Consider the following 27,813-nt stretch of genomic DNA (forward strand, 5'->3'; position numbering starts at 1 on the left):
AAAACATATTGCCAAGACAACCAAAGAGTGGCTTAAGGAGAAGCACATTAAATGTCCTAGCCAGTCTCTAGACCCTAGTCCTATAGAACCTCTGTGAAGGAGGTGAAAACTCCAATTTGCTGAGCGACAGCCAAGAACCTTAAAGATTGACAGAGGAGTGGACTAAATGTATCCTGACACATGTGCAAACCTGGTGACCAACTATCAGAAATGTCTGAGCCTCTGTGCTTGCCAACAAGGGTTTCTCCACCAAGTACAAAGTTATTTTTCTCGGGATCAAATACTTATTTCACTGACTGAAATGCAAATCAATTTATAACCTTTATATAACATTTTTCCCCTGATTTTTTTAATATTCTGTCTCTATCAGTTAAAATAAACCTACCATAAAAATTATAGACCCTTCATTTCTTTGTAAGCATGGCAAACTTACAAAATCAGCAGGGGATCAAATACTTATTTCCCTCACTGTATGTTCTAATCGCGGTGAATTAAGGTGGTCAGGGGCCCCTAGGCTGCTCTTTGGGTGAGGTCCCCTTAGGTGGCTTTCAACTGGCTTTCACGCTTGCAGTTTAGTTTGGAACGGAGCACGGTTTGCATGAAAAATCGCGAATGTAAAAGCTGTTACGATCGTGCGGATGACATGTTGCGTTCAGTGTGTTGTTAGTTGTTGTGTTGTTGTTGGGCCGGGTCACTGGAGAACGTGCGGGAAGGTCTTGACTTCTGCACTGTGACAGTAACGAATGAAGGTCGTGTTCACCGGCTTGACTCACCCAGTCTTCCTGGACGGCCTGCGTGTGTAGCATCCGCCAGCACCATGCACAAGAACTCGAGCGCTGGCAGCAGTATTCATCAGGTATATGCTTAATAATAAAGGTTAAGGGGTTATGCTGTAACTTTATACTTTATTGGTTCTCTCTCTCTCTCTCTCTTTCACTTTCACTCTCACTCTCTCTCTCTCTCTCCTCTCGCTCTCGCTCTCTCTCTCTCCTCTCGCTCCCCTCTCTCTCTCTCTCTCTCTCTCTCTCTCTCTCTGTCTCTCTCTCTCTCTCTCTCTTCTCTCTCTCTCTCTCTCTCTCTCTCTCTCTCTCCCTCTCTCTCTCCCTCACTCTCTTCCAGAAGTCCATCAGAATGGAGATGCTCTTCATGACAGCACGGATGAGAGCTCTACAAGAACTCACAACAGGTGAGCAGACACACACACACACACACACTTCTCCTCTGAGGAATGGGATGTGGGGTTTTGTGTAAGTGTTGTGTATGTCAACGCTTTAACGCAGCTGTGATTCTGCAGACTTGTGAGTGACACGGGTGGGCCAGAGACTGAAGCTCCGCCCAACTCATCTGCCATCAGTGAATCAAGTCCCTCCCACCTTCTTAATGGAGATGCAGACTCCTCCCCCACGGCCACGCCCACCAGCAGTGATGTGAACAGTGCAGCTGGTGAGAGTGTGTAGCTGTGTCCCAATTCAGGGATACAACCTTCTTAGGTCGCGGACTTAAAAACGAGGACTTGTTTTTCAAAGCACGCAGCCTCAAAAGTCCAAGAACCGAACTGAAATGAGACGGTCCAGCCTCGCGGAGGATTTCCTAATTGCGTCACCTGCTGCTCATGTTGCGTGGCGACAGCAGCAGGACACAGCAGTGACGTTTCTGACAAATACGGAGCTCTTTTATTTTAGAGAATATGACACGTTTATGTAGATTAAAACAGCCCAACAGTATATTAAATTAAACAATCTTACAAATTTAAAACACAATAATGCACCAATGATGTTAATGAACAACATCACATATAATATTAAAACACTGAAATGAACTGTTTTTGTGAATTACCTACTTTTATTTAACTAAAGTTTTGGATGATTATTTAAAAATTTGAAGCCGTTACTGGCGCGCAATGAATCTCGGGATAGCCAAGGCTGTAAATCAGTGGTCACCAACCCTGCTCCTGGAGATCGGCTGTCCTGAAGATTTCAGCTCCAACCCCAATCAAACACACCTGAACTATCTAATCAAGGTGTTCAGGTTTGCTTGATAATTACAGACAGGTGTGCTGAAGCAGGGTTGGAGCTGCAATCTGCAGGACGGTCAATCTCCAGGAGCAGGGTTGGTGACCACTGCTGTAAAGGATACATTCGTTCTGTCCTTAAAAACCTGCGGAAATAAGGTCGCATTTTGGGGCTGCATTTGAAGCAACCTTTGAATCGGGACAGCCTTACCAGCCTTCAGTCGCGCTGCTGTGACGCAATCGGTCTTAAAATGCAGCCTTCAAAGCACACAGCCCCTGAATTGGGACACAGCCTGTATGTGTCAGGAATGGAGAGGGTTGTGAAGTTTGTTTGAAGCGTGTGTCCCCTCAAAGATAGTGATAGCAGTCATTTCTGACCTTGTCGAGAGGAAAACGGCTTTAAACCAAACTAATTGATGTTTATTTGAATATGTACAAATGCAGAAAGGTTTATAAGGTCCATAAGACATGGAAACCCAATGTGTGTGTGTTTTGTGACAGTGAATGGAGAGGGTTTTGAGGTTTCCTCCACAGTTGATGATGGAGATGATGATGTCGCTCCCGCAGACGTCTCCTGCATCATCTCCCCGTGTCCTACAGCTGCCGTCATTGCTGCCTCTTCATCACCGGCGTCGACAGCGGCCGTCACACAGACGACCGCCTCCAGCTCCAGCCCGCCAGCCGCTGATGGAGGAAAACCACGACAGCAGCCCCCCCCAGCCGGCCCAGAACCACTGCCTTCCGGGTGAGTCATACACACAGTCAGACACGAGAAGTTTGTGTGCCCTAATGTTGTAACAGTTGTGTGTGTGTGTGTTTTGTCAGGTGGGAACAAAGGAAAGACCCTCATAGCAGAACTTACTATGTTGATCACAATACAAGAACAACCACGTGGGAGAGACCACAGCCTTTACCGCTGGGGTAACGTGTCTCGTGTCATGTCTCATGTCTGTGTTTCTGACTCACTCTTCTCAGCTCAGCCGTTCATTTTGCACGTCACACACTGCCTCTTCACATGTGTAAGGGGGCGGGGTCAGATGATGTCAGACAGTGGGTGGGAACTTTATCGTTCTTGTTCTCTGTGTTGGAGCAACTGCAGTGTATTTTTGATGTGATGTGGTGTGTGTAGATGGGAGAGGAGAGTGGATAACCGCGGCAGGATCTATTATGTGGATCATAACACTCGCACCACCACATGGCAGAGACCCACGATGGAGTCTGTGAGAAACTTTGAGCAGTGGCAGTCGCAGAGGAGTCAACTGCAGGGAGCCATGCACCAGTTCAACCAGAGATACCTCTACTCGGTACACATGCTACACAACACAACACACACACATGCTACAATTCTAACGCACACACCCATGCTACACTACACACACGCTACACTACACAACACACACACATGCTACACTTCTAACGCACACACACATGCTACACTACACACACGCTACGCTACACTACACAACACAACACACACGCGCTACAATTCTAACGCACACACACATGCTACACTACACACACGCTACACTACACAACACAACACACACATGCTACACTTCTAACGCACACACACATGCTACACTACATGCACGCTACACTACACAACACAACACACACACATGCTACACTTCTAACGCAAACACACGCTACACTACACTACACACACCCACGCTACACTACACACACCCACGCTACACTACACACACCCACGCTACGCTACACACACCCACGCTACGCTACACACACCCACGCTACGCTACACACACCCACGCTGCGCTACACACACCCACGCTACGCTACACACACCCACGCTACGCTACACACACCCACGCTACGCTACACACACCCACGCTACGCTACACACACACGCTACACTACACACACGCTACACTACACACACGCTACACTACACACGCTACACTACACACACACGCTACACTACACACACACGCTACACTACACACACACACGCTACACTACACACACACACGCTACACTACACACACACACACACACACATGCTACACTACACACACACATGCTACACTACACACACACATGCTACACTACACACACACACGCTACTCAACACTACACACACACACACGCTACTCAACACTACACACACACACACGCTACTCAACACTACACCAGTGTTAATTTCGTTAACGAAAACTATGACGAAAAGTATTCGTTAACGACATGTTTTCACTGACGAAAACGAGACGATAACTAAATAAAAATGAATGCATTATAACGAAAACTAATAAAAATATACTGACATTTTCGTCAACTAATAAAAACGAGACGAAAGTATTCTTGTCCCACCTGGCGTACATCAGTTTGCGCGCATGTGCTGCTTATCTCATATAAACGGTAGAGAGAAGTCTCTGGGAGAAGGGGAAGCACACACATGTATTCTGTGTCTCCACGCGGGTTACAAAGCGTCTTATTTTCTTCACGATCGCCGGTAAAACGCCGCAAACTTGAAGCGCGACTGCAGGCGAGTCACCCCGAAACACATTACAAAGGAAGCTCAAAGGTTTTATATGCCAATGTTAACTTAACACGAGCTGCTGCATAACGTGAAATGCAACATAGAGTCAGCCAAAAGAAACCAGCGCTGTCCTCTACTGATTATAGAAGTGATGAAGTGAGTCAAACTGTACATTCCAACCAAATATGTAACATGTTTGCATGACTAAAGAAATGTAATACAATTTATATAATATGTCTTTTTGAAAGCTATTCTCATTCATTGCTGTCTCAAGCAAAGACAGTGCGCTCTTTCTTCAAATAGGCATGCCATGAGCCAATAGCCTTTGAGTCATTGGTTGAATGAACTGAATGAATACGCCCTACTTAACGAGTCAATTGAGTCAAATGGAATTGAACGAACTGGAACATGTCGTTCATGGTCTATTACTCTGCGTTCCAACAATGCATATCTAGTTACTGGAATTTTCTGAAAAATAAAGGTAATGACCTGGTTTAATTTCATTCTAAGGTGAAGTAAATTATGTCAAAACAGTTGAATCTTTGTATGGAACATTTAATTACACCAAGTAAATGATTTAAACCATTTAGATTTTAGTAGACTAAATATAATGTATATTTATTCGACTAAAATGTTTTTCATATTTCGTCGACTAAAACTAGACTAAAACTAAAATGATGGGGTTGACTAAAATGTGACTAAAACTAAATTGCATTTTCGTCAAAAGACTATGACTAAAACTAAATCAAAATTTGCTGTCAAAATTAACACTGCACTACACACACACACACGCTACTCAACACTACACACACACACACACACGCTACACGACACGCACACACACGCTACACAACACGACACGCACACACATGCTACACTACACTCATGCACACGCTACACGCACACACACACGCTACACTACACACATGCACACACACGATACACTACACACACAATACACTACACACACGATACGCTACACGCGCACACACACGCTACACGCGCGCACACACGCTACACTGCGCACACACGCTACACTGCACACACATGCTACACTGTACACATGCACACACACGCTACATGCACGCACGCTACAATACACACATGCACAAACACGGTACACTACACTCATGCACACGCTACACTACACACACGCGACACACACACGCTACACACACGCTATGCTGCACACACGCACACGCTACGCTGCACACACACACGCTACGCTGCACGCACGCACACGCTACAATACACACATGCACAAACACGCTACACTACACTCATGCACACACACACACGCTACACTACACACACGCGACACGCGCACACACGCTACACGCACACACACGCTACACACACACTACACGCACACACACGCTGCACACACACGCTACCCGCACACACACGCTACACTGCACACACGCATGCAATACTGCACACATGCACACAGACGCTACGCTGCACACACGCAACGCTGCACACACGCTACACTGCACACATGCGCGCACACACGCTACACATGCACACACTCGCACACACACGCTACACATGCACACACTCGCTACACTGCACACACACGCTACACTGCACACGTGCACACACACGCTACATGCACACACACGCTACACTACACACGTGCACACACACGCTACACGCACACACACGCTACACTACACACATGCACACACACGCTACACGACACTCAGTGGAAGCAGAGACGTCTGATCTCGTCTAGCTGATGATGACTAACTCATGACACACACACAGTGACAGTTGACAGTTGATCTCTCGCTCTCTCTCTCTCGCTCTCTCTCTGATGCATTCTCAGGCGTCCATGATGTCAGCTGAGAATGATCCTCTTGGGCCGCTACCGCCGGGCTGGGGTAAGAATGTGTTTATTGGTGATGATGTCACTTCAATATGACATGAGTTCTCTTAACAGTGTTGTCGTGTTCTCAGAGCGCCGCGTGGACACCAACGATCGTGTTTATTTTGTCAATCACAGCACAAAAACCACACAATGGGAAGATCCACGAACACAAGGGTGAGACGCATCAAAATAGACCTCCGTAAGGCTCTGAGATCTCGTTGTACTCTCCTCACGTGTGTGTGTGTGTGTGTGTGTGTGTGTGTGTGTGTGTGTGTGTAGGCTTCAGAATGAGGAGCCGCTGCCTGAAGGATGGGAGATCCGTTACACACGAGAGGGTGTCCGCTACTTTGTGGATCATAACACGCGTACCACCACCTTCAGTGACCCCCGGACGGGCAAATCTGCTGTGTGAGTGACTGATCAGATGCTCAATTTGTATCTCTCTGTTTGTCTAATGAAAGTGTGTTTGTTGTACAGCACAAAAGGTCCGCAGATTGCATATGAGCGAAGCTTCAGGTGGAAACTGGCTCATTTCCGTTATCTGTGTCAGGTAAAACTCATTCCTACCTTCAGCACACTTGAATGTCTCAGTGTTTGTCTGTTTTAACAAACCGTGTGTGTGTGTGTGTGTGTGCGCGTGTTCGTTTGCACGTGTTCGTTTGCAGTCTAATGCCCTGGCCAGTCATGTGAAGATCACTGTATCCAGACAGACACTGTTTGAAGACTCTTTCCAGCAAGTAAGTGACACGCACGCACGCACACACACACTGTTTTAAGCGTCTAGTGGTTTGTAGAGATATGGCACCTTTTATTATAGCTGGGATGACCACACGAGACTTCAGTATTGTTATGTTTTTCTGCAGATCATGAACTTCAAGCCATATGATCTGAGACGGAGACTCTACGTCATATTTAGAGGAGAGGAGGGGCTCGATTACGGGGGTCTCGCACGGTAAACAATACAGCCATATGTTTGCACTTTAGGGACTGCTCACTGAATTGTATCAAGCAGCTGGACAAGAAAAAACACAAAGAAACACGTTAAAGTCCCAGTGAAATTAAAAATGACATTCTCTTTTTATAACTTGTGTGCCCTAATAATCTTCAGTTCAAATCTGTAAATGCACTTCCGCCCTCTAAGACTATCAAGCTCAAATGACGTCAGTTAGACGGCTGCGGCAGAGCATCTGTTAACTCCTCCCCTTCAACTGTCTGTCTGCTGGCAGTTCTATTTCAAAATGCAACTGCTGTTTTATGCATCCAATCAAATGGCAGTAAAAAAACAAGCCACTCCCACTATTTTTCTCATTCGAAATTTTATTTACACTTGGAAATGTGTCAGAATACGGAAGTTAAAACGATCGCTACTTTAATATGTTTTTATTTTTAGCATGTTTAAATACACATAGATTAAATAAAGATATGACCTTAAAGGGGATGTGAAATGGTGAGAGTAATATCTACATTGACCAAAATTATAAACGCAACACTTTTGTTTTTGTCCCCATTTTTTATGAGCTGAACTCAAAGATCTAAGACTTTTTCTATGTACACAAAAGGCCTATGTCTCTCAAATATTGTTCACAAATCTGTCTAAATCTGTGTTAGTGAGCACTTCTCCTTTGCCGAGATAATCCATCCACCTCACAGGTGTGGCATATCAAGATGCTGATTAGACAGCATGATTATTGCACAGGTGTGCCTTAGGCTGGCCACAATAAAAGGCCACTCTGAAATGATATTTCTGGGAAAGTTATATTCAGTTGAGACAGGACACACATTCATTTTAGTCTGGGACTAGCCTTAAGCCTTTTCTGTGAAACCGGGCCCAAGTGTCCATCTGCACTTACTGTATATATACAGTAAGTTTAACACTGGCTTTGAATGTTCTATTTAGCCCGTGACTGATTTAGCTCCCTTCGCTATCATATGCTAACGTTATCCTCCTATATATACGGTACATTTACGTCAATTCAGACTGTTGATAAATATTACTTACATCAGCAGTTTTGTCTCGGTCAGTCGGTCTCGATCTCTCTTGAGGAACAACTTTGAAGCTAATCCTGCTTGTACTGTCCCAGGTTGAAAACGCACTCCGGTTTGTAGTGATTCGCGCAAACAAGCAGGTTTTTACTTATGGTTTCTGATGGACTTCCACTAAAAATAAAATAAATCCACTCCTGTCTCTTCCTAGGTTTGGACTCTGTGCAGCGACTACATTGCATGTTGTCCACAGACTTTAGCCATGGCGTCACGTACACCGCTGTCGCTTGTGAAAACAACAGTGGTGGAGCGCGGTGGGCGGAACTGTGTAGATTAAGGGGCGGTAACATTAAAATAAAATCTGCTTTGGACGTCACAATCGGAGTGAAATCTGAACGGCTGGATTTCTCACATGCTTGCAGGGAAAGGCACACCAAAACAAACTTACTGGGTTCTTATTTTTCACATTTTCTGGGTTGCTAGATGCACCGGGGTCCCGATTATAGCACTTAAACACAGAAAAGGTGGGGTTTTCATCTGATGTCTCCTTTAAACATCACGTAACAATGCTGTGCCATACAATACTAGACCAGATCTCGCCTCAAAACTATTTTTAAAACTACTCGATAATAATGAATTTGTTTTTACAAATGGGAATACAGCACGATAATTTCCAATGAACTACCAATAAAGTGACTTTATTTACCGCATGTAAAGGAGGAACGCAATAAAGCATCTCACCATTTAAACAGTCAAAAAGTCCCTTTCACCTTTTTCCTGCGCGCTCTTTCTCCGTCCCCCTGACGCGCACGCTTGCTTTCAGTTCCAAAAGTCTGCGCCGTGCTTGCTATATATGGTGATTTTGGTTATTTGACTTTATTTATTTATTTTGTATCGTGCAGCGCAAAGTTCAGTCTAAGTAACGGACTACGTGCATTTACAGACAAAGTGTTCATTCATATTTAAATGCCCAAACATTCAGTGAGTGAGATGTTTGGTAACGGTGCACACATTCATGTGCAAGTCATCTGCGGGTGCGTGCGGAACGTGCTGCTTCTCTTCACCGGTCTCACAGCACAGAAGACGAGGAGAGAGATGCGATCCTGCGCTGGGTCCATAGTCAGACCTCACGCTCATATGCGCCGGGGGTTTCGGTACCCAACCCTAAAAATCTCCCATTTCTTTACATCATACATAGCGCAGTGCGTGCCCGTCTGCTACGCCACTGCCCATATAACCAAAATGACACGATCCCCACTGCATAACACCTCTGTGAAGATTCCACTGTGAGATTGGTAGTCCAATCAGGCTCCTCCGATCCAAGCATCCAATCTTCCACTATTCGAGATCACCCCTAGTCATTTTAGAGCAAGAACTAAAGCTGGAATCTCTGGAGATGAAAGCCGCTATCACAGTATTATGATGTATTAATGGTATTCTGAGGTACCTGCTGTATATGATGATGGTAATCGTTCAGTTTCATCATAAAGACACATTGTGTTTCTACACCTACACTTACTGTATGAAAATAAACAGAACAATGTTTTCACCATGGTTAAGAGCTAACGCTTGTGTATGTGTGTGTTTGTCAGTGTACACGCCTCATTTCCTGCACATTAAGGGCGTGGAGGTGAACGCCCGACAGACGGCTGTGTTTCAGTGCACCATTAATGGACAACCCCGAGATCACGTCAACTACAAACTCTGGTTACAGGTAACACATCTCATCCTGTGTGTGTCTCTGAATGACAAAACCACCAGACTTCATCAGTAGTTCATGTGAATGTTGTGCAGTAATCTTTCATTCACAATTCTAGGTTGTTGTCTGAATAACACAGTTTTGTGTGTATGTGTGTTCAGAGAAGAACAAACATTTCTCTGGCTGACATGATCCACATTTCTGCTTTACAAACAGACAGAAGCATCAAATCTGAGCTCAGCCTAAACAAACACACACACACGCACGCACGCACGCACGCACACACACACACACACACGCATGCACACACACACACATGCACACACACACACACANCATTACAGTAGTCAAGTCTTGAGGTCACAAATGCATGAATAAGCTTCTCTGCGTCAGCCACACATAAAATATTTCGCAATTTGGCAACATTTCTAAGGTGGAAGAAGACTGTTTTTGTGACATTTGAGATGTGATTTTTAAATGACAGGTTGCTGTCTAATATAACGCCAAGGTCTTTAACTGTATTTGTTGGAGTAACAGTGCAGCCTTCAATTTGCAGGTTATAATCCAAAATATTCTGCTCACGTGTCTTTATGAAGAAGCAGTTTGGCAGCAAAAGGCGACAGAAAGCTCGTAAGTGTATTTCATTCTTGTCTGGTTCAGTGTAGCGCAGTGTCATTGCTAGGAAACACTCCTTTGTTTACTACTGCCGTGTCACGTGTTGAAGTCGCGTTTGTTCTCGCTTAGTCTTGTGCCGGTTTTGCTTGTTTATTGCGTGTTATTGGGAGGCGTGTCCTGCTGAATTCAACTACGTGATTAAGACGGGTACTTAAGTGAGATTAACCACCGCCGCAGGGGTCGCGTGAAGACCGAAGAGTGTAAAGACCATCGACTCCTGGCACATCGGTATTACATTTTTTGCACTTCGACTATTGCACTTTATTTACTCTCTTCTTGTTATTTGTCTTGTATATTTCTTACTCTCCCCTTCTCACCATGTGTTTTGATATCCCTACTGGTACAACAACTCGTAAATCACCTGCACCACGCCAAAGGCAACGCAATACTAATAATCTATGCACTCTTTCAGCATCCACAGCCGTCTCAACTATTTTTCCGATTGGCCTGTGGAACTGCCAATCTGCGGTAAACAAAGCAGATTTCATTACAAGCTTTGATAAACATTCTGGTCTCTCTCTTCTAGTACTTACTGAAACATGGATCAAACCAGAGGACACTGCCACACTGGCAGCCCTCTCCCATAACTACACTTTCTCCCACAGCCCACGCACATCAGGGAGAGGTGGAGGAACAGGTCTACTTATCCCCAATGACTGGAAATTCAAGCAGCTAGCACCCACATGTGACAACTGCTCCTTCAAGTCTCACGCTGTAACTATCACCCACCCTGTTAAAATTCACGTTGTAGTCATTTATCGTCCCCCAGGTCAGCTTGGACATTTCCTGGAAGAGTTGGATGTACTTTTCTCATACTTCCCGGAGGATGGTACTCCTCTGGTGGTACTTGGAGATTTCAACATCCACCTTGAAAAAACCACAGGCTGCAAACTTCAACAACCTGACAGCGTCGTTTGACCTCAAGCGAGTTCCCACTTCATCAACCCACAAGTCTGGTAATCAGCTGGATCGTATCTACACACGACACTGCTCCACTCATCATGCCCAGGTCACCCCACTGCACACATCGGATCATTTCCTCATCACTCTTGATCTCCACCTAAATTCACCAGACACTACACACCCTTCCCCACTGGTCGCATTCCGACGCAACCTACGCACACTATCTCTCTCCCGCATATCTTCAGAGGTCTCCTCCGTGCTCCTTCCCCCTGAACAGTTCTCTCTACTGAATATGAACAGCGCCACCGACACTCTTTGCTCCACTCTAACATCCTGCTTGGACAGCTTATGCCCTCTTACATCTAGACCAGCCCGCGCTAGCCCATCTGCCCCCTGGTTATCCGATGTTCTCCGAGAGCATCGTGCCAAGCTCAGATCTGCTGAGAGGAAGTGGTGCAAATCAAATAATCCTGCTGACCTCTGTCTCTATCAGTCTCTCCTCTCTTCTTTCTCTGCTGATGTCTCCTCTTTCAAAACTCGCTACTACCACTCAAAAATCAACAGCTCGTCCGAATCTCGTACCCTCTTTAAAACCTTCTCTGCTCTGATTTAGCATCTTTCTTTTTAGAGAAAACTACAACCATCAGCAGTCAGTTCTCTGCGCCGCCGCCTGAACACGCACAAACTCCCGAAGCCTGCTCGCTTCCCTTTATCTCTCTCTTGTCTGAAGCTGACGTTTCCAAGGTCATTGCATCTAATCACCCGACTACCTACCTGCCCGCTAGATCCCGTTCCCACCCATCTACTTCAGGCCATTTCTCCAGTGGTTGTCCCCGCTCTGACCCACATTATCAACTCTTCTCTCACCACTGGTACATTTCCCAAAGCTTTAAAGGAGGCCCTTATTGCCCCACTGCTAAAGAAACCCACCCTTGATCTTGCACTTCTAGGAAACTACAGACCAGAATCTCTCCTCCCCTTCATTGTAAAAGCTCTTGAGCGTGTGGTAGCTGACCAGCTCTCCTCATTTCTTACACAGAACAACCTCTTGGACTGCAACCAATCTGGGTTCAAAAGCGGTTATTCCACCAGCGCATCTCGGCATGCCTGAATGACATCTCACTCTGGATGAAGGACCATCACCTGCAGCTGAACCTTGCAAAAACTGAACTGCCCGTGATCCCGGCCGACCCGAAGACTCGGCACAACCTTTCCATCCAACTAGGTTCATCAACCATTACTCCTTCCAGAACGACCAGAAACCTGGGAGTGGTAATTGATGATCAGATGAACTTCGCAGACCATGTTGCCAGCACCACACACGCTTGTACAACTAGACCTCTTTAGATGATCCAGAATGCAGCGGCAAGAGTGGTCTTCGTTAGGTTGCACTGGCTCCCTATAGTCGCTCGCATCCAATCTCTGCTCTTGGCCTACAAAACCACCACTTGTTCGGCACCCCCATATCTTCACTCACTAATTCAGACTTATGTACCCGCCAGATCCCTGCGCTCTGCAATCGAACAACGTCTTGTGGTGCCGTCCCACAAAGGGAAAAAATCATTCTCGCGCACTTTCTCCGGATGTGTTCCACGACTGTGGAGTGATCTCCCTCTTGCCACAAGATCTGCAGATTCTGTAGTTGTAAACATATCTCTTCCATCAGCATCTGATTAGTACAGTCTTCTACTTCTTTTGTACTTTCCTATCTCCCCCCTCCCCCAAAAAAAATCTTGGCTTCGTATACTGTGATAGGCTGACTGAGACCAGTTTTTACTGCACCTATGCATGTTGTTCTTTTGCACAAATTGCTTCTATTGTTCTACCTTTTTTGTGTTTGTTTTATTTTGTCCTGTAAAGCTGCTTTGGAACAATGCATATTGTAAAAAGCGCTATATAAATAAAATTGAATTGAATTGTTTTCCCCTACTTTGTACGTTGCTTTGGATAAAAGCGTCTGCTAAATGACTTTATGTTATGTTATGTTATGTTATGTTATGTTGTGTTACAATACAACACAAACAATACAATACAGTACAAACAATACAATACAAGCAATACAACACAACACAAACAACACAACAAACAAAAACAAACAAAACTTGTGTTGTGTTTGTTATGTTGTGTTATGTTATGTGTGTTTGTTATGTTGTGTTGTGTTTGTTATGTTGTGTTTATGCTGTGTTATGTTTGTTTTGTATTTTATGTTATGTTTGTTTTGTGTGTTGTGTTGTGCTTGTTATGTTTGTTTTGTATGTTGTGTTGTGTTGTGTTTGTTATGCTTATGTTTGTTTTGTATGTTATGTTATGTTTGTTATGCTTATGTTTGTTTTGTATGTTATGTTGTGTTTGTTATGTTTGTTATGCTTATGTTTGTTTTGTATGTTATGTTGTGTTGTGTTTGTTTCGTTTGTTTTGTATGTTATATTGTGTTGTGTTGTGTTTATTATGCTTGTTATGTTTGTTTTGTATGTTGTGTTGTGTTTGTTATGCTTATGTTTGTTTTGTATGTTATGTTGTGTTGTGTTTGTTATGTTTGTTTTGTGTTTGTTATGTTATGTTTGTTTTGTATGTTGTGTTGTGTTGCGTTTGTTGTGTTTGTTATGCTTGTTTTGTTTGTTTTGTATGTTGTGTTGTGTTTGTTATGCTTATGTTTGTTTGTTTTGTATGTTGTGTTGTGTTTGTTATGCTTATGTTTGTTTTGTATGTTGTGTTGTGTTATGTTTGTTTTGTGTGTTGTGTTGTGTTTGTTATGTTATGTTTGTTTTGTTTGTTTTGTGTGTTGTGTTTGTTATGTTTGTTATGCTTGTTATGTTTGTTTTGTATGTTGTGTTGTGTTTGTTATGCTTATGTTTGTTTTGTATGTTGTGTTGTGTTGTGTTTGTTATGCTTATGTTTGTTTTGTATGTTGTGTTGTGTTTGTTTCGTTTGTTTTGTATGTTATGTTGTGTTTATCTTTGTTTTTTGTGTTGTGTTGTGTTGTGTTTGTTATGCTTGTTATGTTTGTTTTGTATGTTGTGTTGTGTTTGTTATGCTTATTTTTGTTATGTTTGTTTTGTATGTTATGTTGTGTTGTGTTTGTTATGCTTATGTTTGTTATGTTTGTTTTGTATGTTATGTAGTGTTATGTTTGTTTTGTGTGTTGTGTTGTGTTTGTTATGTTATGTTTGTTTTGTGTGTTATGTTGTGTTTGTTATGTTATGTCATGTTTGTTATGTTATGTTCGTTATGTTGTGTTGTGTTTGTTGTGTTGTTTGTTTTTGTTTGTTTTGTTGTGTTGTGTTTGTTATGTTGTGTTATGTTATGTGTGTTTGTTATGTTGTGTTGTGTTTGTTATGTTGTGTTTATGCTGTGTTATGTTTGTTTTGTATTTTATGTTATGTTTGTTTTGTGTGTTGTGTTGTGCTTGTTATGTTTGTTTTGTATGTTGTGTTGTGTTGTGTTTGTTATGCTTATGTTTGTTTTGTATGTTATGTTGTGTTTGTTATGTTTGTTATGCTTATGTTTGTTTTGTATGTTATGTTGTGTTGTGTTTGTTTCGTTTGTTTTGTATGTTATATTGTGTTGTGTTGTGTTTATTATGCTTGTTATGTTTGTTTTGTATGTTGTGTTGTGTTTGTTATGCTTATGTTTGTTTTGTATGTTATGTTGTGTTGTGTTTGTTATGTTTGTTTTGTGTTTGTTATGTTATGTTTGTTTTGTATGTTGTGTTGTGTTGCGTTTGTTGTGTTTGTTATGCTTGTTTTGTTTGTTTTGTATGTTGTGTTGTGTTTGTTTTGTTTGTTTTGTATGTTGTGTTGTGTTGTGTTTGTTATGCTTATGTTTGTTTTGTTGTTGTGTTGTTATTTTATGTTATTTTATTATGTTAATCGATGGCGTGGACGCTGATAATTAGTCGACATCAATATTTTTGATCGACCGGTCGTTTTATATTATTTTACCTTCTAAATTTTGGAACCGATTGCAGTCTTTGTCCGTCAGAAAAGAACACCTAATGACTGCACCAGACCACACATTTAGCGACTCTTAAGTCATGACTGGATATTCTGCTGAACCATCAAGTCTGTCGATCTATTTACTGATATAGATGGGCAAGCTTGGAGTTATATTCCCGTTTTGTCAAATATGTTATGTTAGGGTTAGGGTTAGGTTAGGGTTATACACATGGTTATTGTAAGTCTTTGTCAATGCAGATGAATCTTTATTGTGTGTGTGTGTGTGTGTGTGTGTGTGTGTGTGTGTGTGTGTGTGTGTGTGTGTGTGTGTGTTTCAGGGAGTGGTTCTTTCTTCTTTCTCATGAGGTGTTGAACCCTATGTACTGTCTGTTTGAATATGCGGGCAAGAGTAACTACTGTCTGCAGATCAACCCGGCATCCACCATCAACCCTGATCATCTGTCCTACTTCTGCTTCATCGGCCGCTTCATTGCCATGGCAAGTCGAACACACACACACCTCAAAAACACCGCTTTTATTCGAGGCATATGGCAGTGATTATTCCTGTGTGCGTTCGTGTGGCTGGCAGTCGTCCGTGAGGGGCTGCCGGCCTGTTTTACTGCTGTTTATTGTTTATTTATTTTTTATTAAAATGTTTAAATGTTTGCTGGTTCCCGCCTCCTTCCTTCCCGTTTTATTGAGCTTTATTACAAATACGTTTTTAAATGACTATTAAATCGTTCATGTTTTTAGTTTTCTGTATGGTGAAAGAAAAACATGCTAAGCATTAACTCACGGATCGTGCAGACGCGTAAATGCCCTCCCAAACGTTTTTGAGACCGATTAAAATCCGATCACGCAAATCACTTGACGAAACAGGACGCATGTAATTGATCTGATTGTTGAGGCACATTTGTCAGGGCTTTACTCAAATGGAGTGCCACTGGCAGCCTTGCTCAAGTTCTTTGTTTTAAATGTAGACATGGGACAATCGCGCTCACAATGTCAATGTGACATTCTCGGTATTCCCGGCGTGTCTACGGCTCAGCAAATCTAAAAGCGGAGCTACTGCAAGGGAATTTCAGTGCTAGCCATCAATTTATCTTTTACATAAACTTATTTCATGGATGCTTAGCATCGGCTGCCCGTGCGCTTTGGGTTTCCCTGCCTTCTTTTAGACGTGATGTAAAAATACGAATGTGAAATATGAATAAGTAAAAAATAATGTTTGTATTTTGGGTGGTATAGCAGATCGGATTTATATATGTTTAGCTAAGAGTGGCTGGTTGGTGGAAAGCAAATGTGACGCGCTTCCCGAGGCGTTATCTCTACATTCCCGGGACATCCGTGCCATCTGAAAGGGTGTTTTCTGCGGCGGGTCTAATTGTCAACAAGCTCCAGACTGTCACCACAACACGTAAACATGTTAGTTTATTAAATAAAAACTCCAAGCTTTGGATTGAGGTAGGCCTGCTATTTTTATTTGATGAAAAAACTTTCTGACGGAAATAAACGTTGCCGGTTCTTCTGTGTTTTCGTTTGTCATATTTTGTTAATTAATTCATTTTTTTTCTTGCCTGTTTATTTTATGCTTTGGATTTGTATATTGTTTTAGTTTTTCTCCATTGTCCAAAACGCCGCAGGTTCGTGAAAATGTGATATGTGAATGCAGGTGCTGTTGTTGATGTATTCGTTATGCTGCTGTTTGCATGTTAAAAAGTTTGTATATTTAACGTGTCACAGACCCTCGTCAACTGTAGGTATGTTCTCATTTTGAAGTCTGCGTCCTCCAGATGTCGCATGCGAAGGCGAATGCGGCGGACAAACGCGGCCTCCGGAGGACACAGCCTTCGAAATGAGACGCAGCATGTATTTTTTTTAATTCCAGTTTATTATTAGAATCTTATCGGTTAACGGTTAATGTTCGGATAACGAGTGTCGGTTCTTGGTTAGGGAAATTAACCGAAATGAGCATCCCTACTTAAAGTGTAACCAAACCTGAACCTCTTCAAATCATACAGATCTGATGCATCATGTCCCTGTGTATTACACCCAAGCTGCTCTAACACAATCTGTGCTGTAGTAAACGCTTTAGGCCCGATTCACATTTTGCGTCTTTTCCGCGCGCATATTCGTTATTTTAAATGTAGACAGGGGGCGACGCGCATGCGGTGCGACGCGCTCTTTTTTTCAGGAGCGTCGGCGCCGCATCGAGATGAAAAAATCTCAACTTTTCAGGAAGGCGCAAGCACACTGCAGGTCATGTGACAAGAACCAACCAGCCAACATAGACAAGCTCAATGAAGATGGAGACACCGATGATAACAGTATAACTAAGTCTAGTAGCAGAGTTATTGAAGGGTATTTTCAGTGCATATAATACATATATCCTTTGTTTATACCTCCTCGTCTCAACGGCCATCGTGGCCCATGGTTGCTTAGCGATGACAGACGCCAGAAGAGCGCAAAGTGCGCTTTGGAAAAAAAAGGAGAACACAGTGCAGCTCGCGTTTTCCGCACGGTTTTAGACGCGAAATGTGAATCGAGCCTTAGAAAGCCAGAAATAAGTGACTTGTTTGTGTGTGTGTGCAGGCACTGTTTCATGGGAAGTTCATTGACACAGGCTTCTCGTTGCCCTTTTACAAGCGGATGCTCAATAAGAAACTCATCCTGAAAGATCTGGAGTCAATCGATCCTGAGTTCTACAATTCTCTCATCTGGATCAGGTATGTCTGTCTTATGATGATTATTACTGTCATCAGAGGCGTAGCAATGGGGCAGGTTCGCTGTTGAGGGGACCCCCGAGGGCTGACCATTGAAACACTCAGAAAGTGTTACCCAAATAAAATGTGCAACAACATTACGACAACCCCCTTGGCTGCGCACTCTCTCCCGCTACGCTCATTATGATATCTGCAAAACCCGCATAAAACACATGACAACAGTGACAGGCTTCGGCTCTGCCCGTCTTTACTCTGTGTTCTTCAATCCACGGCCTCGCAGTGCGGAGTGAACTTCAGAAGAAGAGAGTGAGGTGTGTGTATTTACTGCTATGTGCTATGACATCTGCACATGTGCAGTTCTTTTTTGAGTTTACGTAATGTGACGCTGGAGCTATTCAATACAGTTTCCCATCCACTGTAAAGTTTTCACTCTGTTCGCCTCATCAACACACTATGCAGTTGTTTACCTCAGAATAAACTGCTTCACACCCATGAAGGCATACTTTAGATCCTCATGCTATTTTCATTTTGATTTAAAACATTTTATTCTGCATGTGGCATTAGAAGAACTCAAAGTCTTGCACAGAAGTGACGGATAAACTGCTTATCAGAGTGAATGGCAAAAAAGCTCAAATATTCCTCACTGATAGATAATGACCCAGCAGCTGATTGTGACATTTATTAGAGGGATTTGTGCTTGTTAAAATGAATGTGAAAGCAGATGATACAAATACATTTATTAAAAATTTGGTATTAGTTAATTCATTATTCAAACATTTTTAAGAAATAAAAGTACAACTATTAATAATTAGAAATACAACTATCAGGGCTCTAGACTACCACCAAAATTGTTGCAAATGCAATAATTTTTTATAATGTGCGAGGTAAAATTTCACACGGTCGCATTTGTTAGATTTATTTGAACATTTAATGTGATTTATTAGCTCGTGCACTCCCTCTGTCTCCAAACTTAAGTGTGTGTGTGTTTGACTTCATTCAGTGTTGCGCAGACACCGCAGGACAGACGGCTCCATATGCTTTTAAGATGCTCTCACAGAACATTGATGTCATATTCCGATCGTTCTGCTGGGCGCTTAATGAAGTCGAACACGTCGGTTTATCAATTGTCTCTCTCCTTGACACGTGGCGAAAGAGGGCAATAAAGGAGGATTGTGAAGAGTGGCAGGTTATATTTGTGTCTGGTCATTTCATAGCCAATATATAACTTGAAGCTAAATATAACCAACTGTATAAAATAACAAATCAAATGTTTCTTTGCATTTATTTTGGATTTATTGGGCTCGCGGTTCACGAGTAGGGTACCTTTAACTGTGGATGACCATGGTCGTCACCCACCACCGAAGACCATTTTTTACCCAGGACTAACCCTGCCTGTTAACCAATCAGGTTCCGTTCGCCCCTCCCTACCGCGCACAGTGCATAGGTAATAAAACAAGTGTTAAAGCGCGAATATGAAGCGGTCTATAGACGACTATTTTAAAAGACAAATTAACAGACCGATTCATCAACATCATTATGATTACTATAAGAAAGGGTGCGACCAAATTGTAAGTTGGTGCGACCAACTGAGAAAGTGAGTCACACCAGTGGGAAAAATTAGTCTAGAGCCCTGACTATTGTTATCAGTTCATGGTATTTATTGGTAACAAATGGCAGAGTGGTTCTTTAGGCAACTAATCCCGTGTTTTTAGGTGCATTGCTTTTAAAGTGTGCTTCTATAAAACGGTGACTACAAAAGTGAAAACAAAATTGATGCTAACTATACCTTTATACTTCAAATCAATTGTATTTTATATGTATAGCACTTTTCACAATGTGCATTGTTCCAAAGCAGCCTTACAGGAGAAAATAAGAAAACAGAAAAACACAGAACAGGTCAAACACAGCACAGTGCATGGGGTTTATAGAGCAAGTAAGATCATTCTAGTAAATAATATCTAATATCAGCGGTCTCCCGGTGAGCGAGCCAACACGGCCCTGTGGCGAGGAACCCAAACTCCAATGAGAAATAAATGGAGGAAAAACCTTGGGAGAAACCAGACTCAGCCGGGAGGACCACATCTCCTCTGATGTGTCACAGCTGCACTCACTGACTTTCATTAAAAGTGACTGAGTAAATGTTTATGAAGAATAGGAAGAGCTTATTAGTTGTGATTTAGGACATTTCATTTGTTGAAACTGTTTAGGTGTAATTTTGTGACTGATATCAGACAACAGAGGAATATTATAAGCAGGGAAGATAATAATAGCATAATGTAACTGAGTGCAGCTTTAACTTCAAACTGCTGTCATGTGATGTATTGTAAATTTAGCATTAATGTGACAAGTAGTCCGTCTTTTCTCTTGGTTGGTGATGGAATTGCCTGAGATGGAGCTGGGATGGTCAGTCGGTCCGCAGGCTCTCGCAGGAGGATGGCAGTATGTTCAGCCGGAGCTGGCGTAATCTCTAGTTGGGGATGGGCATATGACGTGCATCTGGGCCTGCCGTAATCTCTCCCTACCTCAGGATGGGCAACCGAGGCGGGGGAGGAGGGCAGAAAGAGAATAATTAGCATAGCTGCTGTTCATTAATGAATTAATTTATTTAGCATATTTTGCATTAAGTGAATGCTTGGCTAAAAAGATCTAGATTTTTTAAATTGGGAGAGTGTGTCTGACCCTGGAATAGTATCGGGAAGGCTATTCCAGAGTTTAGGTGCTTGGTGGATTGAGTTATTCTAGGTGTTCTCAAAAGTCTGGAGTTTTGAGATCTTAGAGAGCGTGATGGGTTGTAGTGTGGTAGAAGCTCTGTTATGTAGGTAGGGGCTTTATAAGTAATTGAAGGAACTTTATACGTAGCATTACTTCATTTTCAATGTACTGATAATGTACTGTAAATATTTGGGCATTGATATTTTGTTGAAGAAGCAAAACATTTTAATGTTTCTTTTCATTGAACATTGTACAATTATATTTTTAGGACAAATGTATATTCGCAAAATAATGTCAGATGGGCCTTGTTCAGCAATTTTGCCTCGGGCCTCCACTTAATGTAGGTTGGCCTCTGACTGTCATTATTTTGACCACAGATGCTAGAACACGTGTCCAATCGTGTGCACAAGCCTCCGACTTCACAGAACTTTGATCAAGAGAAACTCCCATGAGCGCCTGCCTCCCCCGAGCGATGAGATGACACTGGTCAAAACTCATGTGCTTGATGTTCTTCACAGAGATAACAATATCGAGGAGTGCGCTCTGGAGATGTATTTTTCTGTGGACATGGAGATTCTGGGTAAAATCACGTCACATGACTTGAAAATGGACGGTGCCAATATCCTGGTGACTGAGGAGAATAAGGAGGAGTATATTGGGTAAGACCATCTCTGTGTGTGTGTGTGTGTGTGTTTCTTTTTCTTTCTTTCTTTCTTTCTTTCTTTGAACTGATTGTGTGTTGCCACAGGTTGATGGCGGAATGGAGGTTTTCTCGAGGTGTTGAGAATCAGACCAAAGCCTTTCTGGACGGCTTCAATGAGGTCGTGCCGCTACAGTGGCTGCAGTACTTTGATGAGAAAGAGCTGGAGGTGTGTGTGTGCAGGTTTATCAGGATCAAATGTCCTCCTCGCTAACATAGTGAAATATCAAGACAAGCTTCTGCTCATCATCAGCACATAAAAAGAGAATCAGAATCATGTTTGTCAGTAAATGTAATGCTGTGCACATTTTTAGATCAGCTTTATGTGCTCTGATGAGGTAAGCAAAGACAAACGTGTCCGAGACGCTCTGTGACGATGTCATGCATGTGTGTGTGCGCAGGTGATGTTGTGTGGCATGCAGGAAGTGGATCTTCAGGACTGGCAGAGGAACACTGTGTATCGTCACTACACGCGCAACAGCAAACAGATCATCTGGTTCTGGCAGGTGTGAATTTACCTGAACATCAAGTTTCTCAGCTTTCAGTTCAGTTCTGGGACAGGATGATGTTTTATTAAGCCTGTGTGATTTGATTGTGTGCAGTTTGTGAAGGAGGTGGACAATGAGGTGCGTCTGCGGTTGATGCAGTTTGTGACGGGCACCTGCCGGTTGCCGTTAGGAGGCTTCGCTGAGCTCATGGGTGAGTTTAAAAACCTGGTATTCTAAAAACCTTTTGTGAAATATTAGACATGTCAAATGGTGATGTATTTCTGCGTTGAAATGTTTCTTCACACTAGTGTAAACTGGTATTATTGACTCTTTTAGTGCAGCATGCAAAATGATACACATACTCTCATAATGAAGACTAATAATTAGGGCTGTCAGGATTATTAAATAATCATCATGGCAATTATTGCACATCTCTATAGAAGACACAAGGGGGAGCTGTAGTGCATCTGCATACTTTACTGTATATATTGTAACTAAAGCATGGTAATACTGGTCAACCGTACCACCACAACACCATCACTTTAAAAACAAACTTTAAAGCATATACCATAAAAATAACCTGCAGTACAATTTAATATTATTTAAGCTAAACTCAGTGTGACAACCAGTCTACCAAAATTTCATTAACATACAAGTAAACTTTGATTGTAGTCTTGCAAGTGAGAAAAAAACAGACTAGAAGCTTTTCTATGACCGATAGTATTTTAATGGAGGCTTCAATTCACTCCTGATCAATTTACTTCATTTACAAGTGTTTGGCGGTTGTATTATTGACAGGTAAAAGCCTAAACCTTAACTATATGATGACCCAATTTTTTCCAGTGTATTTCCAAGAAAAAAACATAGTCTTGTATTCAGAACAATATGGTCGTTTCAAACTAAAATAAAAAATGTATGAGAATTAAATGTCAAAGCCCCAAAACAGACAATTAATCGTCATAATGGCAAAGATTTATTAGACAATTACTGGTCAGCGAAATGTCATAACTGTGACAGCCCTACTAATCATGACATAATGAAATTGCTGCTCGTCCTAACTGTGATGACATTTAAAAATGTTGTAGCTGATTTTACAAGTTTCAAACGGAAATGTTAATGGTACACACATGAATTTTGTCCTGCAGGAAGCAACGGCCCTCAGAAGTTCTGCATTGAGAAGGTCGGCAAAGAGACGTGGCTGCCCAGGAGTCACACCTGGTGAGTATCACGTATGAAAACACAAAAGAAAAAATCAAGCGCACGCTCGTCTCACTTTGCATCTTGTCTCGCAGTTTTAACCGACTGGATTTGCCTCCGTACAAAAGCTTCGAACAGCTGAAAGAAAAGCTGCTCTTTGCCATCGAGGAGACGGAAGGATTCGGTCAGGAGTGAAGGTCTTTCCCCTTTACAGCCAAGTAAAACAAAACCATGAAACTTGCACAGAAGATACCAATGTAAATAAGCTATTTTGTCATTTTAAACCAAATCTTAATCGGAGACCTCATTTAGCGATCTTCATAACATGATTCCCCATAAATATGCAAGCTTTTCTGACCTTTTTCATGCTGATATCTTAAATAGACTTGGGTTTCATGATTTGGCGGCTTTTTAAAATGAGCCTGAAAAAAAACATTAGAGAAGAGGATTTTCTAGCAGAACTTCAACTAACTTACGGCTCTAGTTTTATAGAGCTTTTACTGAATGATTGTAGAGTTTGATCAGGTGCCTGGAATTTCTCATTTTCTTTCGGTTAACGTTGGACATTACGTTTGGATGTTAAGCGCTTGCATGGCTGCCTACAGAGTGAACGATCATTAGACTCGAACGGCCGTCTCATATCATTACGCAGGTTTGGCTCTTGACAGTATTTGCTGTTTGTCAATCAGTATTTGTCAGTAAAACGGAATCTGGACGCTCATGCTCATGAAGGCAGCAGCTGTTGTGCTTTCTGCACTTGTTTCTGTGGCCTTTGACCCTCAGTTCTACAGGCGAGGAAAACTGTGTCCATAACTACCTTTCATATTAAAATATATGAATTCAAACAAACACGCTTGTCTCTCTGATTCTCAACATACTGCTGTCGTGTCTTGTGTGTAATGTTTTAGCCTCATTCTAGTTTGTCGTCTTGTACAAATAGAGATGAACCTGTTTTAGATATATAAACACATTTGTAGCAATTGATTGGTTTTCATCAGCAGATTCAGTCGTTCAGCTAATACATGAGAGTAAAATAAGATGTCAGGAACGCACAGTAGTTCAGGTGAAACTCTTGCCACATGGTTGAGCTTTATTGATCGAATGGTTGATACGTTTCTAAATGTTTGCCAGTTCATTGACTGTTTGTTTAGAAGTCTGTCCAGTCGTCTTGAACGAGCTTTGCTTGTCATGTTTTACAGGTACATATGCATCACTTTAATATTGGATTATTTTACACTGGAGTGCTTTACAGAATTTAATGGAAAAGCAGAACGTGTTTGTGAAACCTCAGGATCAATGACACGATGTTAGTAAATGACAAATTTATATCAAACACACTCACTGTTGGTTAGATTTTTGTTAGGCGTCTTGTAAAAGTCCTGACTCATCCTTTGAGTTTCTTCAGAAGGTCCAGCGCTTCCTTATGAACCTGTGCACGGTCAACAATCTACATTACACATCTGTAGAATATAAAAGAAAAACCGAGATGAAGGAATGTGAATCATTGACCTGCTTATCTTCTTCAGTGAGCGTGGGGAAATCGCAAACTTTCCGAAGCCACGTGGCCGCACGCTCGTCGTCTCTCAGCATCATGTACGTCTTTCCGAGCATCAGCAGGTTCTTGCTGTAGAAATTTGGGTCGACTGAAACGAGAGATGTCAGTAAGTTACCATATATCTGTCCCAGTCACTCCAGTATGACGGAGATGTCCGAGTACATACGGTACCTTCCTCTGCCTTCAAGAAGAACTCCAGAGCCTGACAGACAGAAAGGAAAACACATTTCTCCATTGAGTTCTCGCTTGTTAAATCGGCAGAAGCAAACGTAGGAAACATCCCTTACGAAAATGAACCAGGGTTTTTTGGTGCATTGATTACTCGGGGCAAAACGATGTTTTTTTTCCCATTTTAACGGTAGTAAAACCATGGTAAATTTTCGTAAGGGATTGTCTAACAGCCGTCAGACAAGATAACATTTCAAACATTTCTTTGACCTCTTCATAGGTGGCTGTCGGCGGTGATGCAAAAATCACAGCTGCAACTTTACGTTGATACCACGGCAATTCGGCAAACGCAAAACACCTGCGAGAGACAGAGAAGCACCATTTTTGACCCACATATATAAACGACAGCGTCAGTTGTGTGCTGGGACCCATGCGTACTTCAGTGTGAACCCCTCCCCAGGCTACTGGGTGCACGCATGTTACAGAACAGACACTCACCAGTAACCCAGAATATGAATGGACGTCGCGTCTTTTGGATTGAGTTCAACTGCTCGCTGTAAATATAAAGACGTTTCAGTCAGTCATTCATTGCTGAAGGTGATGTATTTACCGCGGTTTGAAGGTTTTACCTTCAGATGATCTCTGATGATGTAGGAATTTCCGATTTTCACTTTGACTCCTTCATAATCACCGATGTCACTGAGGCAAATGGCAAACCACTGCACGACAGCAAGAGAGCGATAAGACTTCTCCAGGGATTCACTGAACTCTCTCACTTATTTCCATTGTTACCTACTTTGTGTGCCGCAAACGAAGCCTCGTTTTTCTCGAGGGCTTTTTTAGCGAAGTCAAAGGCCTCGTACGTGAGTCGCTTCTTCTCGTGGGCGCTGATGCTCGCCAGTAACGACAGATCGCGCGCCGCTCGCGCCAACCGCCACAGAAACTCCGCATCATCACTGAAGAGCAGAGAAGAAAATCCATTAATCCTCCTTTTATGTGCAAATGTTAGAAATGATTTAATGTGTTGACGTCACAAATGTTTTCATAATAAATGACTCGCACTTACATTTTAGATCAAATATTACGACAAACCATATCTTGCTGGTTTAGGGTTAGGAAGAGTTTATTTGCAAAACAGATAACGTACTCCCTTGTTATCATGTTTTTATCGTGCAAGTTGGCTGTATTTTTTGTTATTATTACTGAATCAAAACAAACAAGTTGCAGTTTGATTGATATAACTTGGAATTCACAATTAAAAAACGTGATTTTTGTCAAAACAAAATATAAACTTGATCTGTTTTTGCTAATGAACTCTGGAGTTTCATCTTTTGGAAATGAAATTGCATCCTAATGCTACGCACATTTCATAAAGTGGTGTTTCTGCATCTATGGTTAAAAACATATAAACACGTCGTCGCCAACCAGGGTGGTGAAGCGCTGTAAGGTGACTGCACTGCAGCACCAGTCTTACCTGTCTTTATACTGCACGAGGAGCTGGTGAAGTTTCTGCGTGTCTCCGCAGCTGTACAGATAGTCGGCTTGTTCTAAAACTTCTTCAGCTAGACAGCGTCAATACACAGAGTTCACTGAGCTAGAATCGTCTAAAAATGTCAGTAAATAAATCATTTAGACAATCATATGAAAAAAATGACCTTTGTACAGCGCAGAGACTGCTGGGAAATGAGTTACACTTTTATACATCAGATATGACAGTGGAGTTACAGCCATAATGAATGAAGCTTCTCGGCCCTGATAGTCACAAAACACCGGTTACAAATGCGGTCACATGAATAACAGTATAAACAAGAATGACGAGATCGCACGATCTTTCACCCACATCTCTCTCTCGCACACACTCACGATGATTGATAAAAGTCTTACTGATGTTCTGATCCGATGAGTCCAAACGCGCTCATGAATCCTCCTGATCTTCACAGTTCTGACCACAAACCGCCTGAAAGCTCCACATAAACCAACGAACGCCATCACAGCCGTGTACGCGTGTTTTCTCCAGGTCACAGTCACAGAACGTTCAGTTTTGCATACTTCAGTATTTTAGAACCGTAAATAAATAATGAGAGGTTGTGCACTTGACTTAGGCTCCGCCCACATCGGCACTTTTGTCAGTTTCCGCTGTGTGGTCACGTGGTGCCGTTATGACGTTTGATCTATGCTTGTGATAGGAGAAACGAAGGCTATGTCCGTAATCGCCCACTATACCCTCATTCACTATTCCCTACATGAGTTCACTAATATAGTCCACTTTAGGGAGCGGGTGAAAACGGTCACTCGGTGCACTGGAAACGCTGCGGGCGCCATCTTCTGCCGAGACGCGGGAATTCATTCGGCGCGAGCATCACGATAGGGGGTGCTTCTCAATTCTTATTTGTGGGAGCCACTTGCCCTCCTGCTAGTCGTGATCTGACGCCGACTCTGAGTGGCGGTTCTAGACTACTGTAACAGTGGGGGGTGGGGGAGGGTTTGGGGTACAGGCAGGGCCACTTATGCTTTTAGGGGGAGCACTAACATGTGTCATGATTAATTTTCAGTCATTTTTCACTGTCATGTATTACTGTTTTCTCTAGAAGTAAACTAATAAGCTAATAAAGCAAGTTCAGCTCAAATTAATGTTCCATGGACATTTGTTTCACAACACATTGTATATAGTCAAAATAACAATGACAACAATAATAA

General features: G+C 42.4%; 2 protein-coding genes across 3 annotated transcripts; one reads left to right on the plus strand and one right to left on the minus strand.

The window, feature by feature from the left end:
* Positions 1-1,449: 1,449 nt before the first annotated feature.
* On the plus strand, positions 1,450-24,242 carry LOC130549826 (NEDD4-like E3 ubiquitin-protein ligase WWP1). Its single transcript, XM_057327163.1, has 17 exons — positions 1,450-2,756; positions 2,837-2,932; positions 3,141-3,315; positions 6,337-6,391; positions 6,468-6,552; positions 6,658-6,786; positions 6,856-6,928; positions 7,044-7,115; positions 7,242-7,330; positions 15,912-16,071; positions 18,166-18,299; positions 21,527-21,667; positions 21,757-21,877; positions 22,110-22,214; positions 22,311-22,407; positions 23,342-23,414; positions 23,489-24,242. The coding sequence occupies exons 1-17, from the start codon at positions 2,491-2,493 to the stop codon at positions 23,586-23,588; spliced, it is 1,971 nt and encodes a 656-aa protein (XP_057183146.1). The 5' UTR covers positions 1,450-2,490; the 3' UTR covers positions 23,589-24,242.
* rmdn1 (regulator of microtubule dynamics 1) lies at positions 18,306-27,552 on the minus strand. Of its 2 annotated transcripts, none has more exons than XM_057327170.1 (11): positions 27,001-27,552; positions 26,772-26,868; positions 26,591-26,678; positions 25,913-26,072; positions 25,746-25,835; positions 25,615-25,670; positions 25,387-25,474; positions 25,120-25,150; positions 24,903-25,036; positions 24,736-24,822; positions 18,306-20,814 (listed from the first exon to the last, which is right to left on the minus strand). In XM_057327170.1, the coding sequence occupies exons 1-10, from the start codon at positions 27,103-27,105 to the stop codon at positions 24,778-24,780; spliced, it is 894 nt and encodes a 297-aa protein (XP_057183153.1). In that variant the 5' UTR covers positions 27,106-27,552; the 3' UTR covers positions 18,306-20,814; positions 24,736-24,777. The 2 variants fall into 2 exon arrangements, with proteins under 2 accessions (XP_057183153.1, XP_057183152.1); XM_057327169.1 differs by lacking the exon at positions 18,306-20,814 and adding an exon at positions 23,297-23,411.
* Between the last annotated feature and the right edge of the window lie 261 nt (positions 27,553-27,813).

The sequence above is a fragment of the Triplophysa rosa genome, unplaced genomic scaffold (genome assembly GCF_024868665.1).
Source record: "Triplophysa rosa unplaced genomic scaffold, Trosa_1v2 scaffold17_ERROPOS7180667+, whole genome shotgun sequence".
NCBI lineage: Eukaryota > Metazoa > Chordata > Actinopteri > Cypriniformes > Nemacheilidae > Triplophysa > Triplophysa rosa.